Genomic DNA, 15,591 nt, shown 5'->3' on the forward strand with positions numbered 1-15,591 from the left:
GAGAGAGAGAGAGAGAGAGAGAGAGAGAGAGAGAGAGAGAGAGAGACGGAGAATTGATCGACGTGCGGCCGATACCAGCGGAGTGCGCTCGAACTTAACCCCGTTTGTTGACGCTCCCCCCGGCTGTTCCAGCCATCACTGTTGCTGATGTAAGTCTAAGCAATGCGATTTTTCATCGACATCGCTCGACATCGCCCGACATCGCCGGGCTCGCGCTCCTTGCGTTATTCTTATGCGCGTGTCGCGCTATATGACTTTCACTCTGTACCACACTTGGAAACGGAAACGGCTCGACCATTGCGACGAGATCAATTGAAATCGTTCGCTTTCCTGCGTCTACTTGATATCCGTCTCTTAGTTCGCTTCTCCCGATTAACGGAATGAGTGACACGTGACTCGAGCAGTTCGAACAAACCGATGAGATGACGTCTAATGAAAAGAAAAAGAAAATAATTTCGTTATATTAAAAAGGGAAAGAAACAGCCGGTCAAGGAAATATGGCTATCATTAGAAGATGTCAACCGTTTTTTTTTTTTTGACGAGTCTTTATCTTAAAATGGTCAAGGTGATAAAAATATCATAGACTAGGAAAACAAGTTAGCAGGCTCTCTCTCTTGCGCGCACGAGTAGTCAACTTTGATCCGCCCTTCTCTACATTGCATTACGGCGGATAGCCGATAATTTATTAAAACTCCCATGAAAGGGGCAATAAAAGCCCGATATACGATATAGGCGCGCTTATCGCGGTGTTTCTCGTTCTCGCGGAAAACACGGAGTCGCGCCACGCGGGGTTGATGAGATGCTGCATTGTGCCGGATATAGCGCGAACTTTAGGAGCCGCTCCCCGGGTCGGCACGCATAATACGCACTCTGCGTATTTCTGCAACATTGTTGCGCGTAAAATGATATCTCGTTGGTAATAATAGACGACGACCGATGCCCGCGCGCCCCCGTAACGCTTATTTTCCAGCACGATTACTTATCGGGTCTGCGTTTCCTTTTTGCAGCGGCGCCGCCGCCGCTGCCGCCGTCGCCGCCGCCGCCCGGTCGGCCGACACGGAATTTTCATCCCTCTCGCGGCGACACAATAATCGCGCGCTGGACGCGCCAATTAGCGTAAGGCCGCACACGCAATTCTCCCCTTAATTAATTTGCGTTCTTTCTCCTTAATCTCTTAATTGTTATTGGAGCGCTTATATGCGTCGCGTCTAAATATATTCGCCGCTGACACTTCTGCGTACGCCGCAAAAAAAGTCTTTGATATTTGTAACTATGATTGAATGCGATGAAGTAATTATAGTTGCGGAAACTATTTTCGTGGTAACTATTTTCGCTGCTGTAATATTAGTGATATATATAACAATCTAATGTTCCTATCGCTAATTAAGATTAGATAATATCTAGTTAATCAATTAAAAGTTAAGTTAAAAAGTTCAAAAGTTAATAATATACTCTAAATTTAATTTAGTTATTTTTAAGTAAATTAACTTTGAATTTAAATTTAAATTATTTTCAAATAAATTAACTTTGAATTTAAACTAGTTATTTCAAAACGCATTAACTTTAACTTACTAACTTTTTCTTATATAAGTTTAAATAACTTATCAATATTAAGATCATAATGTAAAATAAGAAAAATATAAAATATTGCTAGCTGAATCTTTTTTGTTTCTCTGATCGTCAGTGTCATCTTGTATGAAATTCTGAGTTCAAAACAGTATATTCTAATAAAAGACTGCTTTTTCATAATTAATAAAATAAATCTGTGATTAAAAAATTAATTATGTAAAAAAAAACTTTTAACTTTAACTTCTTCAGTGGTAATTTAAAATAATTGAGCAATTGCCACCAAAACGATTTTTTTTAAATAAGCATGCTTAGATTTCTTTTTTCTTTATTACTATTTTCTTTGAAAATTTTTGAAAAATAGAACATATCTATCTTCCAGACAGCACAATGTCCAAAGTCGAAACCTAAGATGTCTTTAGGACATCTTTAGGACGTTTCATGACTCGATTTTGAACGCTGTGTTGTCTGGAAAATATATGTACAAATTCTACTTATTATATTATATGAGAATATTATCTGTCACAAAATATAGATATAGATATAGATATATATATATATATATATATATATATATATATATATATATATATATATATATATCACAAAATATATCATTTATATTCGCCATGAGTATATAAAAACAAAATATAATATAGTTTAAGTAAATCAAAAAAAGAATTTAATATTTTACCACAAAACTTTTCTGGATTTACCACTTAAGAGATTAATAAGTTAATTCGATTTTAACTTCATTTTTAATTAAATTAGTTTTTGTTTATATAACTTTTAAGTTAACTAAGCTAATTTTATGAGCCATTTACTTTAAACTTGATTTAGTTAAAAAATATATTAACTTACCAAACTCTATTGCTACTACTATTTTGAAATAACAAAACAATACGTTTAACTTAGATAATTATAATTTCAGTGAGATTAATCATCTTTTTCTCTGTGTATACTTAACAGAATTCTATTAAGATCACTACCAATTGTACCAATTGTAAGCGTAAATCATAATATTGTGCGTTATATAAACTTAATCAAAATAAATATTATTGCATAATATAATTAATTTCTGTATTACACATTGACTGTGATTAATGTTATATTTTCAATTAGAATATAATATAATCATTAGAACATAACTATCTCAAAGCGATAAGATACTAAACTTTTTATCGAATAATGTTCTCGATTTTTGTAAATGTAGAGTCAAACATGCAGTGTTTCAGTGGAAGGAATATTGCGACACTTTTACCTCGCTGAACTTTGAAATCCGATATCTAACAAGAAAATTTATCTTCTGAAAATTGCTAAGAAAACAGACTTTATTATTGGATACGTTGCAAAATTTATTGAAAGAAAGTGTTGCAACTTTCTTCATCGGATTATATCATATTCGTCTAATTTCATACATTCGCAGCTGATAATTTCTTCTAACATATCTCCTTATAATGTTATGTTTGTAGGACTATCCTTGCAAATATACTTAAGGAACATGACATAGAAATTCTTTTATCTACACGAGCGGGTGAAATATTTTTCCTCCTTGTTGACCATATCGCTATTTCTTGCGATTCTCTTGCTTTCACACGCATCGATAATTTGCCACTAAAAATACGAATACACGGTTCACGTATACGCTCCGGATCGCTCGAAGTGCGATCTCGTTGATTTCTCGGCCCCCGGCAATTACGCGGTCACTGCCACGCAACGATTTGTGGGAAAAGAAAGAAAAATCGCCGATCGATGTGGCGGGCAATCATTTCTCTCCGTGGCGTCAATAATAACGGCTCAATCAATCTCCTTCTGGGGGTAAACAATAAATCGCAGATACAACGTTTCTCTTTCGCGCACGGTGTCGCGATAACTGTCGCGCGACCCGTTGTCTTGAAAATTCCGGATTTTTCTTAGACCTTTCCCCCCTTAATCTTTCCTCTTAGTTTTCCCTTTTTTTTTTATTAACAAGGGAACCGTCGGAAATGAACCTCGCCGATTTTAATGGGCTTTGGATATGTAGAACATTAAAAAATATCAGATCCATAATTTACTGTATGCTTATCTTTTATTAAGGGTTAGTGTAATCTCCCGAAAATGATAGATTTTTTAATTTTCAGTCAATATCTTCGAAAATGAGATATATGAAGAAATATTTTCTATAAAAGTTTTATTTATCTTATAAATACATTGCAATATTATATTCAAATATTTTGAAAATATAAAATTTTTCAAGTTATCTTTGACACTGTTTATTAATTCTTTTTTTCAATTTTATAACAAATTTTAATATCTCATAGTTTCGAAGATATTCGCCGAAAATTATAAAAATCTATTATTATAACTAAGATAAGTTAGAAGTTATATAAGCAAAAACTAACTTAATTGAAAGTCAAGTAAAAATTAAATTAACTAATTAATGTTAAAAAGTTAACTATACAAAGCAATAATATGTTTTTCTGCAAAATTAAATTTTTGATCGTAGATTAAATTTATGTGAAATAATGAAAAAATATTCTCTTTTATAAGAAAATAGTGACTGTTTTATGCTTAGGATTCCATACATGAAAACAAAAACATTTGCTTACATTTAAAACACTCTTTAAATACTTATTTAAAAAGAAGAAATAATATCTGTTGATATTATTTTCTATTTTTCATATTCTATTTATAAGCAAACTGAAATTATTTTAATATAAATATTTGAACTTGTATAAGTTAATAAGTTAAAATTGATACATCTTTAAAATTAACCAATTTAAGTTATAATAAAAAGTTAACTTATTTAAAATGAACTAAGTTAAATTTATTAATTTTTTAATTTTTAACCGATTGACAAATTATTTATACTTTGTAACATTCATAATATTCGAATTCCTGCGTGTTTTCGACATGGTTTCTTCTAAAAAAAAAAGAAAAATCGCGGGTCTCTAGAACTTCGCTCACGGCACGCTAACGGTCACCATTTCCGAGTCATTATCTCGCGGCGCGAATCGGTCCGTCCGCGAGTACGCGGAACGCGACTCGCGCGTGGCGGGATGCGCCAGGCTAAGAGGCTCCACGTGTGACACCACTTGAGGCTAGTTTTCCACAAGTTTTCTAAAGTGGACGCTCGCACCTCCCGCGGTCGCGCAGGCGGTTCACTTAGGCTCAATCCGGTAAGTGGCCGCTATTACAACGTCGTGCACTCGGGAATCACGTGTGTGCGCCCGCGCGCTATTCCTCGTTCGTTATGTCCCGCTGTTGTCACCGCGCTCGCGCGGCCAGCTGGCTGGCGCGAGTGCATCGCCACGTAGTTGCAGCACGTGGCGCGCGCGTCCTTGGCGTCGGGTACACGCGTCAAGATCCTTCGACCGCCGCGTCGGTTCGCGAGAACGCGCGATCCGCGGATCGCGATTCTCTTCTCTTCTCTATCGTATACGCGCACTTTGCATGTACACGAGAAAGTAGATGCGCGCTCGATCTCGAACGTTATGGCCTGTACACACGCATGCACGCGTGTGTGCACGTAAGCATATGTATACTGCGCGAGAAACGTAAACGGAAAACTGGCCGGCTATGGTTTCAACAGACGGTTGCAATTACGGTCTATAAATAGACCGGACGCAATGCGCCCGTCTTCCACCTGGAAATTGTCATGTGTCAGCGATAATAACGAGTTATGGCCGATCCGTCGAGCACCTGCGGGCTCGCGAGTCGTTGACTCATTGTTCACCGGAGTCGATCCATCCGGTGACCCCACTCACTGTTCTAAACGGTCGTCTCTCTCTCTCTGTCGTCAACAAATATCCACGAAAACAATTCGATAAGTAAATATATGTAATTCTCATAGGATAGTTAACTAACCTAACTTATCTATGAGAATCCAATAATGGCCGCGTTTGCTTTGAATGGTTTCGTGCCGATACTGCAATTCTTATACTGATACTTATAATAATTCTTACTGTATAATAGTATGACTTATAGTAATTCACTTATAGTAGACTTATTGTACTATACTATATTGTTAGTGTATTGTTTTATATATATATATATGTCGAAGGAAGATAAATTAATGTTTTTCAGCACGAGAGCGTCCAAACACAATCAATATTACACAAACAATATGTTTTAGTAATACAGATTAGGAACGTTGTGTTAATTATAACGTCATTACTGTTACATTTTACTTTTTTTGATAACAATCTAGTGATGATCTTATTCCTCCAACGATAACGCAAATATCGCATATACCTTTTCATATGACAATGATAACTATAAAAGCAATTATATTCTTTTGAGTAACGGTAATGTGTAATTATTACTGTACACATACATAATCGTAAAAAAAATATTTCCGAAAAGTAACGAAAGTTGTAATGACTCCTTGAATAACGATGACGATAATGAGTTATAACTTATTGTTCAGCATGTATAACGTAGAAATAGTAACAAGATACTTAAAAAAAAACTTTCCCAACTCTCTCCCTTTCTCTCTCTCTGTTTTCTGAACATTATCTAACAAGAAAATTCATAAGTCTCCTCCACCAATCTTACTATATAACCTATCATATTTAAGTTATGTTGCTGTTATATCGTATAAATAACAAAGCAATATAACAGTTTTAAAATATAGTTATATTGCAGTTACAAATTATGTAACTCGAATATAATGTATAATAATGTATAACAGCCATTATATTGTGCTATTTTTATATGTTATATAATGATTACATTTTTTTATATTTGCTGGGATGTTTAGAGAGTGAAACATTCTTTTGAAAAAGATCGTATTTTTTCTTTCTAAATAAATAGCATTTTCCTTAATCAGCTTTAATTTCGTCGATGTCGTTAAATTTTATTTTTGTCTCTTTTAGCAGATTTTAGAGAAGCAGAAGAAGCGTAGTTGCTCTTGCGCGCGTACTCGGATAAAGTCATCTCTTCAACACATTTTTACAGAATGTCCTTAATAAATATTTTGCTAAATTCTTTTTAAATTTTTGTATCCACATCGTAATATAATTTAGTTTATATAACTTTTGCCAATACATTAAAAAAAAATTCAATTAGTATCACATTATCCAAAGTCACAATCCCCAAAAATTGAATATAAAGATAATATTATTTTATAATATTATTAATATTATATAGATAATATTACTAATATTATTCTTGGAATATAATTATATAATTACACAACTTATATGTAAAATAGAACAGAAATTGATAAATATAGATAGAAAGAAATTTAGGAAAATGTACAGCTCTTATATTATTATCATATATATACATTCGAAAAAACATTCGAAGAAACATTCGATCGTGTCTCGAAACGTCGTGCTATAACGTGTCTTTACATCTCTATATAAAATTTTGAACGTTTGAAAATACTAGTGTCTCAACATATGTTGACACAGTGTCTAGACGTCAGCATCTAAACGTCAGCTTCAAAAATATCTAACGGCTATAATAAAATTTTGAATAGAATGAAACATCTATATTCTGCTACTTTCCAGCACTCCTGCGCGGATTTGATTCAATTTTATCTATCCTCAAAGATAGATAAAAAAATATACTAACTTATACAACATGTCAATTTATAGTAAAATTAATGAACGGAGAAAGCAAATCGATCAAACGAAGAGACACGCTATAATATTTTTTTTTTCAAGAAACAAGACTGGCTATCCTGTCCAACGAGGTCTTTAAAGTGTCGACTGTTGGTTATTTTCCCCTAATTCGTCACGGAGTAAAATTTGATACCCACATTATTCGTAAACTATTCCACAGATTCTGACAGCTCGATCTTTGCACATATAATGCGATCGTGGTTCCATTTTCTCCCGACCGGAAATCTACATATGCGTAGAGTGACGTAGCAACCTGATAGAGAGTTCATACTATGAACACTCTACGCCTAAAACCATCATTGGAAATTGTTTACATCAGACTGCTACGTCGCATTCTGCGCATGTGTAGAATGTTTCCGGTCGGGAGAAAATTCTCCCGAACTACCAGCACTGCCTATGGCTACTTTGTGTTCTGGACACGATTACGTGAAACAACAAACATATATATGGTACAACTTCCACTTGTAGTCGAATGTCATTTCGAAAATATTCCATTCGCACAAGACACGCTCGATATCGGTGATGCACAGCAGACTTTGGAACAACGGACCCTCGACTTCGAATTGGTGAATCAGGTCGATGAATCAGGTGATAAAAGGTGATCCGTTAGATTTGCTGCACCGAGTATATTTACACGAAATCCGATCACTTTGCAGCATACTATCGCGCCACGTCAACGTTGAACGAGTGTATGAAGTTGGCACTCCACTTTTTGAAATTTATAATTTTGAAAGTTGTTCCAGGTTGTTCTGACTTTGTACCACATTGTTCCAAAGTGATATTGCTTCATTCGAAACGGTTTTTGAATAAAACAAAAAAAATGATTTTTTGAGCTGGCACCCCACTTTTCGAAAATCGAACATTCTGATACCGCAATAGATTGTTCTAGTTGTTCCAAACATTGTTCCAAAAGGACAAATCCGTAAGTTGAATTATAAGTCCAAAAAATGAAAAAAATTTTTTTGACCTGGCGTCCTATTTTTTGAAAATAAAGCATTCCGATACCGATATAGATTGTTCTGGTTGTTCCAAACATTGTTCCAAAAGCACAAATCAATAAGTTTAATTATAAGCCCGAAAAATTAAAAAAAAGTTTTTTGACAAACAGTCTATCGGACCAAGAGTAAACTTATACTATCTTTCTTGTTCCAACCGAGATCTTTTTGTTCTGAGTTGTTCTAGGCTTAAGAATTATAGTTCTAGAGTATGAGACTCATAAGATCATTCGTTCTCCGAAAATTCGTAAAAAAATCGATTTGACAGTACTCGACGTCAAGAGTAAACACATGCTTCCTTTCTTGTTCCAACCGAGATCTTTTTGTTCTGAGTTGTGCTAGGCTTAAGAATTATAGTTTTAGAGTATGAGACTCGTAGCGTCATCCGTTCTCCGAAAATTCGAAAAAAAATCGATTTGACAGCACCCGACGTCAAGAGAAAACACATGCTTCCTTTCTTGTTCCAACTGAGATCTTTTTGTTCTGAGTTATACTAGGCTTAAACGACGAAGCAATTTCACTTTATTTTGTCATGACATTTTGTAATTATTTCCGCCAATTTTCCTATAATAAAGATTAATTTTTGTAAGAAATCATCTTTTTCTTGAATTTTTGTCACCTCAGAAATATATTTCAATCATCCTTATTTTCAATCATCCAAATAATTATACTTTTTTAAATCAGTATATAGAACTTTTTGTTGGTTGAATATGACGACTTGTTGCGTAAGCCAAAAAAACTTTCCGTTCAAGCTAAAGGCAATGTAAATATATGTATTTATGTAGAAACATAAAATATTTTTAACCCTCCGTTTGCATTATGTTTTTTACTAACGCCATTTGCACGGTGACCCCTTTAAGTCCTGTAACATTTTTTTGTTAAACTCATCTAAAAAATCTGAAAAAATTCTGGGATACTCTAGAGAGATTATATTTTATGTTCCAATAGTTACTTTAGTCATTTATTAACAATTTTTTGCAATAACAATTTAAATTTGCCGAAATCGACAAAAAATGTAATTTCGTAAAAAAAATTCATAACTTAACAACATATTAAAATTAACAAAAATATTTTCAGGTTTTTTTTAGATGAAACTATGTTCTGAAAAAAAAAGTTCTATATATTGATTTAAAAAAGTATAATTATTTGGATGATTGAAAATAAGGATGATTGAAATATATTTCTGAGGTGACAAAAATTCAAGAAAAAGATGATTTCTTACAAAAATTAATCTTTATTATAGGAAAATTGGCGGAAATAATTACAAAATGTCATGACAAAATAAAGTGAAATTGCTTCGTCGTTTAAGCCTAGTATAACTCAGAACAAAAAGATCTCAGTTGGAACAAGAAAGGAAGCATGTGTTTTCTCTTGACGTCGGGTGCTGTCAAATCGATTTTTTTTCGAATTTTCGGAGAACGGATGACGCTACGAGTCTCATACTCTAAAACTATAATTCTTAAGCCTAGCACAACTCAGAACAAAAAGATCTCGGTTGGAACAAGAAAGGAAGTATGTGTTTACTCTTGACGTCGAGTACTGTCAAATCGATTTTTTTACGAATTTTCGGAGAATGAATGATCTTATGAGTCTCATACTCTAGAACTATAATTCTTAAGCCTAGAACAACTCAGAACAAAAAGATCTCGATTGGAACAAGAAAGATAGTATAAGTTTACTCTTGGTCCGATAGACTGTTTGTCAAAAAACTTTTTTTTAATTTTTCGGGCTTATAATTAAACTTATTGATTTGTGCTTTTGGAACAATGTTTGGAACAACTAGAACAATCTATATCGGTATCGGAATGCTTTATTTTCAGAAAATGGGGTGCCAGATCAAAAACATTTTTTTCATTTTTTGGACTTATAATTCAACTTACGGATTTGTCCTTTTGGAACAATGGAACAACTAGAACAATCTATTGCGGTATCAGAATGTTCGATTTTCGAAAAGTGGGGTGCCATCTCAAAAAATCATTTTTTTTGTTTTATTCGAAAACCGTTTCGAATGAAACAATATCATTTTGGGACAATGTGGTACAAAGTTAGAACAATCTGGAACACCTTTCAAAATTATAAATTTCAAAAAGTGGGGTGCCAACTTCATACACTTACGTTGAACGGCAACGTAACTATCGATACGTACTGGCAACTTTTCCAGATCCCTCTTGTAAACAGTCATCATTATCCACGTTTACGAGAACGAGATTCGCTGATCAAGAAGAAGATTGTAATTGGCGCTGTTTACAGTTGCCGGGAAATCCTATAAGTAAAAGGGAGTCATTGGGTGGAACACGCACGCGCGCATTCGTTGAAAAATATCGAAAGCGCTGAGATCAAAGTGAAAAGAAACGAGGGTAGGAGGTCGCGATCGCGAGAGTCGAGCGCGCCTCCTTATCTGTATGTGTGTGTATGTGTGTGCGGAAAAACGCGGCCGATTTATCGGGTGCTGAGACAAAACAGGCGGCGTGGTGATTAATTAAAATGCCACCGATAGCGCCCGCGAATCCACCCTACGTCTCGGCTCCGATCGGAATCGCGGAGCGCTGGACTGCGCTCGCTGATGATCCTTCCGCGTTTTTGCTCACACAGGGTATCGATGCCGACCGGCAGGCCGATCGACTAACACGTCGATATGTTGTTACGTCGGCTCCCCCGTTGGTCTCCGATAAGTCATTCGGCGATAATGGCTGTCTCATTGATGCCGAACCGTAACGATAATTTCCTATATTCTACTTTCGTTCGTCGCGTCTTATGCCGCGTACGTGATCGATAGCGGTCGGACGGCGCGCGGCACGTAACGCGGCACGACCTACACATACAAGCGGCCCACGGCAACGTTCGCGAAGCTGCGGCGAAACGTGATCTATTTCCGTTACATTCGATCCCGAGGTGCATTCCGCCGCCGTCGCCACCGACGCAGATCAATAGCCCCGCGCGCGCTTAGCGTGCAGTCTTGCGGCTCGCGGGTGTTGAGTCGCGCAGGAAAACCGTCCCGTATCACTGAATTCCGTTATGCTATCATTTATATTTACGTTCACCGTGACGAGACCGTAAAGCGAACGTTGAGAGAAAACGGTGAATTCGAAACACGAGGGGGCCGCGAGACTAATACGAAATCCTCACCATTCTTCCTCCTCTTCCCGGAGCCCCTCCGATTAACCGCTACATCGGGCACGGTTACAATAGCATAATGCGGAATCGTCTAGCCGTCTAGCGTCTGGCCTTGGCGCGAAGAGAAGACCGGGCCCTTCGTTGCGCCCTTGCGAGGGGCGCCCGAGTAAGAGAGAGAGAGAGGCGGAGAGGGAGAAAGAGAAATTTGTTAATAAAAAAAGAGTAAAAAAAGGAAATCAAGAGCTTTGTCCGCTCGTTGGGTCGTCTTCGGCGAGCAAAGACACGAAGAATGAAGTACCCGGAGTTGTACAACAAAGGGATAAGGGGGCGGAGGGGGGATAGAGAGAACGACCTCTGGTCTTCGCGGACCAGACAGGTCAGGCCCGCCGACACAAAAAGAAGAACGCGAAGTTCGGCCAACAAAGGAATACGTTACGGGACTTCGGCCGGCGAACTCTACGAAGTGCGCGCTAATTGCCGAAGTAAGGGGTGAATCTTCACGGTCCCCTGCCTCTCTCTCTCTCTCTCTCTCTCTCTCTCTCCCCCTCTCTCTCTCTCTCTCTCTCTCTCTCTCTCTCTCTCTCTCTCTGCTTCACAGCTTCATGAGCGAGACGAGCGCGGTCGGCTCGAAAAAGCGAATTCGAGCCATCGGACGCGCGTCTGGCCGCTAACGACCCCTTCTACCGTAGTATCGTGTCATGTCGTGGCAACCGGCGGGAGTCCGTCTACCACCGAGTTTCTCCTCCTCCTCCTCCTCCTCGGCCTGCTGCTGCTCCCGCGGCCGCTGCTACTGCTGCGATTGCTACTACTGCTGCTGCTCTTCCTCCTCCTCTTTCTACCTCTGCCGCCGCTTCTCCCTCCTTATCGTACCTCTCTCCCCTTGGTCCCCTGAAATCTGGAACAAGAACCGCGTGGCGAGGCGGCCCGATACCAGTGGCACCGTGGAACTCGGTACCAGCGGAGGTCTCCCGAGGAAGACGTAAACTTCTACCGAATCGTCCACGTTGCGAGGTCTTCGTCTTGGATGTTTCGAGAGGATCGGACAAGCGAAAGAAAGAGAGAGAGGAGAATTTTCCGAAGAAACGTAGCTTCTTCTCTGAGAGTAACCTCAGACTGCGACGTCGAGGCTGAGAGGACGACCTCGGAGATATCCTCCGGAAGATCCGCGAAGACACAGAGAGACATTGTCGACGACATTTCCACGGAGAAACAATCCCGAGGAAATTATCTCGTGGAACTTAAAGAGAACTTTGTTGTAATTTTAATTACAATTGCTACATCGTCGGTCGGGGAACGTCAAGATGGTACAGCGCACGAGCAAAACGGGAACCGTGCTATTGGCAGCGTTCCTCCTCCTGAGCGTGTTGAGCATCGTCGACTCGGTGCCTCTCAACAAATCGCTCCGCGGCACGTTGAGACTGTGCTCCAGGAGTTTGAGCGACGCACTGTACCTCGTGTGCCGGGAACGCGGCTACAATGAGTACTATGGCGATGACGACGAGCCGCGGGCCGACAACGGCCAGGGTCTCGTCGACGAGTGCTGTTACCACCCGTGCACCTACGAACAGCTCGAACAGTACTGCAAGCCGATGCCGGGGGAGAAGCGGGACGAATCGAGGGACGTCATGTGAGTGGATGTTAGTCTCTCTTTTATTTTCATCATTCGCTTTCTCCTCTTTCTTTCTCACCCTCTTCCTCGCACTTATGTCCCAACGCGGATACGCGCGTCAACCCCTTGTCTAGTTCTCATCGGGCTTATCTTGTGGGCTTATTCTGAGCACACGTTTGACGTTAACAGTGCCCCATTTATTTCCATTCATTGTACGGAGAAAGTTAATTGATGATCGAATTACCAAAGATAAGTTAAGATATTACAGTTATGTGTATTTCGGGATGTTACAGTACCATCTAATAAAAGAGTGATCGGCATAATTTCAAAACTATTGTAACGAATTAAGCGAAGATACACAAATATTGCTACATTAGTACCAAAACGCTTTTATATCAGTAAAAGTTATTTTTTAATTTCGTCTAGATACCGGCAGACAGGAGTCCGTCAATTCTCCGTTCAAACGTTCTTCAATGTTTATATTGGAATATTCACAGTATATCGTCACCGTGACATCTCAATCATCACACTGTTTGGAAACATTGAAGAATATTTTAACAGAGGATATTTGTTTGCCGCCGTTTAGTTGACTAGAAATAACCATAAGTCGTCCAATTGTCGTTGTTGCTTGGCATCTTCTAGACATTGTTTTACCATACCGTATTCTTTGGATAACAATCTTTATATATCATTGATCTGTCAAACTCTGATTGTATCTAGTATCCAAAAGGGAAATTTGTCGAACAAAATTATATCGTCCTAATCATTCCCTCCCTCCTCCTTCAAATGTTTTTTTTCTCTATATATTTTTCGGTCATTAAAGGTCTCGTCATTATGTCTCGTTATATTTCAAGCTACGAAATGTACTTTCTCAAAGTACTTCATTCTTTATCTTAAATACTTAGTAAATGCTGATCTTTTTTGTTCATTTCTCATATGTGTGCGAAAAAACACGATATCGAACTATGTTTACGGCACTTTATAGTGCTATTTTATTTCGACATGGTCCGTTTATAATAATTTCTAGAAAATATTTTGTCGCCTATGCTTTTATTAGACAGATTGCATATCTCTCGCATTGTTTCATTGGCTCTCTATTGGCGGTTAAGATTGTTAAGAAACACGTTTAAAGAGGCAAAATTTTATATTTTCTTCTTTAAAATGCTGTTAACGTTTTATACAAATTCAAAAGAAAACACATTTAAAAGATGAAATGTTTTAAATATATAAGCCATAGAAGAAAACATTCATTTGATATATACGTACACGCGCGCGCGCGCACTGTAATCACTGTAAAAGAAATGTAAATTAAGAAATTTATATTTCATCATTAAATCAAATCGATTATATCAACATTTTTTTATTAAGTATTTTTTTTAAGAAACACTTTGAACATGTTTAAAAAGAATGTTATGTTGCAATATGTCTAAGTTTAAAACGTATTTAGGATCTTTGGTGCAAAAATATTTAAGAATATATCAGTCCTGTTGGCGGTATAAGCAATTTTTTAGATGCAATTAATTATGTCTTGTACTTTGATAAGACGCGGTAATATTATTGTGGCAGCCATCGGTGGCAACTAATACGACGTTTAACATGTTAAGCCGAGCTGTTTGATTCCAAGTTCTATCTTTCTTATACATGTGTAACGTAGTTTCAGTTTAAAAATTAGAATGGTATATTTAACGTTCGCCATGCGTCCAAAATGTGACTCCAGCATTTGAATATCTTCCTTCTTTCTTTTGCGTGTTTTCTTCCAAATGTCAAAAGCTCTCTCTCTCTTTTTCTTCCTCTGTCTTTCTCCCCCTTTCCCTTCCTTCCTTCTCTCTCTCTCTCTCTCTCTCTCTCTCTCTCTCTCTGTCTCTTGTTTGTTAATTATACGATTACTCTGGCGAGTGAATGTATTGATGTATGCTTTTTGTTTTTCCTGTTTTTTCTTTCTTATTACCGATTACTTGTCCGAGTAATCTTGCTTTTAATTATGCGTATTTTGCTCGGCCACTCAGTTATCGTGACAATTGTTTACCTAGCGGTCCGTTGCGATCCGTCGTGGTCGTTTTCCTAATATATTACGAGCCAGCAGGCGCAAAATAAAGTGCCATACGCCGCCATTCAACGATAACGAAATTTATTTCTGCTCCCGGCGACGGCCGTAAATTATTCGGTCGTTTATAAATAGCCGGATTACACGCGCGATAACGTGCTCGTTAGGCAATTATTTATATTGACCGCCGAATCATTTGTCTTACGCTATCAGCTGATTAGTAGGTGGCGGCGGCGACGGCATTCTGCAATCGCCAAGTATCAATGCACCGGGTGCATTTTGTGTGTACTATTCTCGAGAGAAAGGCAGTTACCGGAGCGCGGGGTCAGGTCGTGAACAGGGAACGGCGGAGGAGAGGGAGGGAGAGGGAGAACGAGCGCGAGAGTTCGAGAGGGCCGTCGCTTATCACTTCGGTGATAATCTTTCTGTCGCTGTCCCAAAGTTCACGGTTATATACGAACTGGCTCCTCGTCAAGATGAGGGTTAATCTCCAATACCAATGCGATTCGCTATTTTCGTATCTGTTGTTTCTTCTTCTTTTTCTTCTCTTTTACATCCTCATAGTCACTCATCACCTTTTGCCCCTATAGCTTTGTTGTTCCATCATTCTCTCTCTCTCTCTCTCTCTCTCTCTCTCTCTCTCTCTCTCTCTCT

The 15,591-nt window shown here is 38.0% G+C and overlaps 1 protein-coding gene across 2 annotated transcripts in view; it reads left to right on the top strand.

The window, feature by feature from the left end:
• Positions 1-12,138: 12,138 nt before the first annotated feature.
• The window catches only part of LOC116847242 (bombyxin B-5-like), a 10,027-nt gene continuing 6,574 nt past the window's right edge, over positions 12,139-15,591 (top strand). Inside the window, exon 1 of one of the 2 annotated variants that reach the window (XM_032822027.1) lies at positions 12,139-12,911. In XM_032822027.1, the coding sequence (XP_032677918.1) occupies positions 12,586-12,911 (326 nt within the window). In that variant the 5' untranslated portion in view covers positions 12,139-12,585. The remainder of the gene's footprint in view (positions 12,912-15,591) is intronic. The other variant, XM_032822028.1, reaches the window with a different exon arrangement.

This window comes from Odontomachus brunneus, unplaced genomic scaffold (assembly GCF_010583005.1).
Source record: "Odontomachus brunneus isolate Ranch 3 - 2012 unplaced genomic scaffold, Obru_v1 Obru_scaffold_075, whole genome shotgun sequence".
NCBI classification, from domain to species: Eukaryota; Metazoa; Arthropoda; class Insecta; order Hymenoptera; family Formicidae; genus Odontomachus; species Odontomachus brunneus.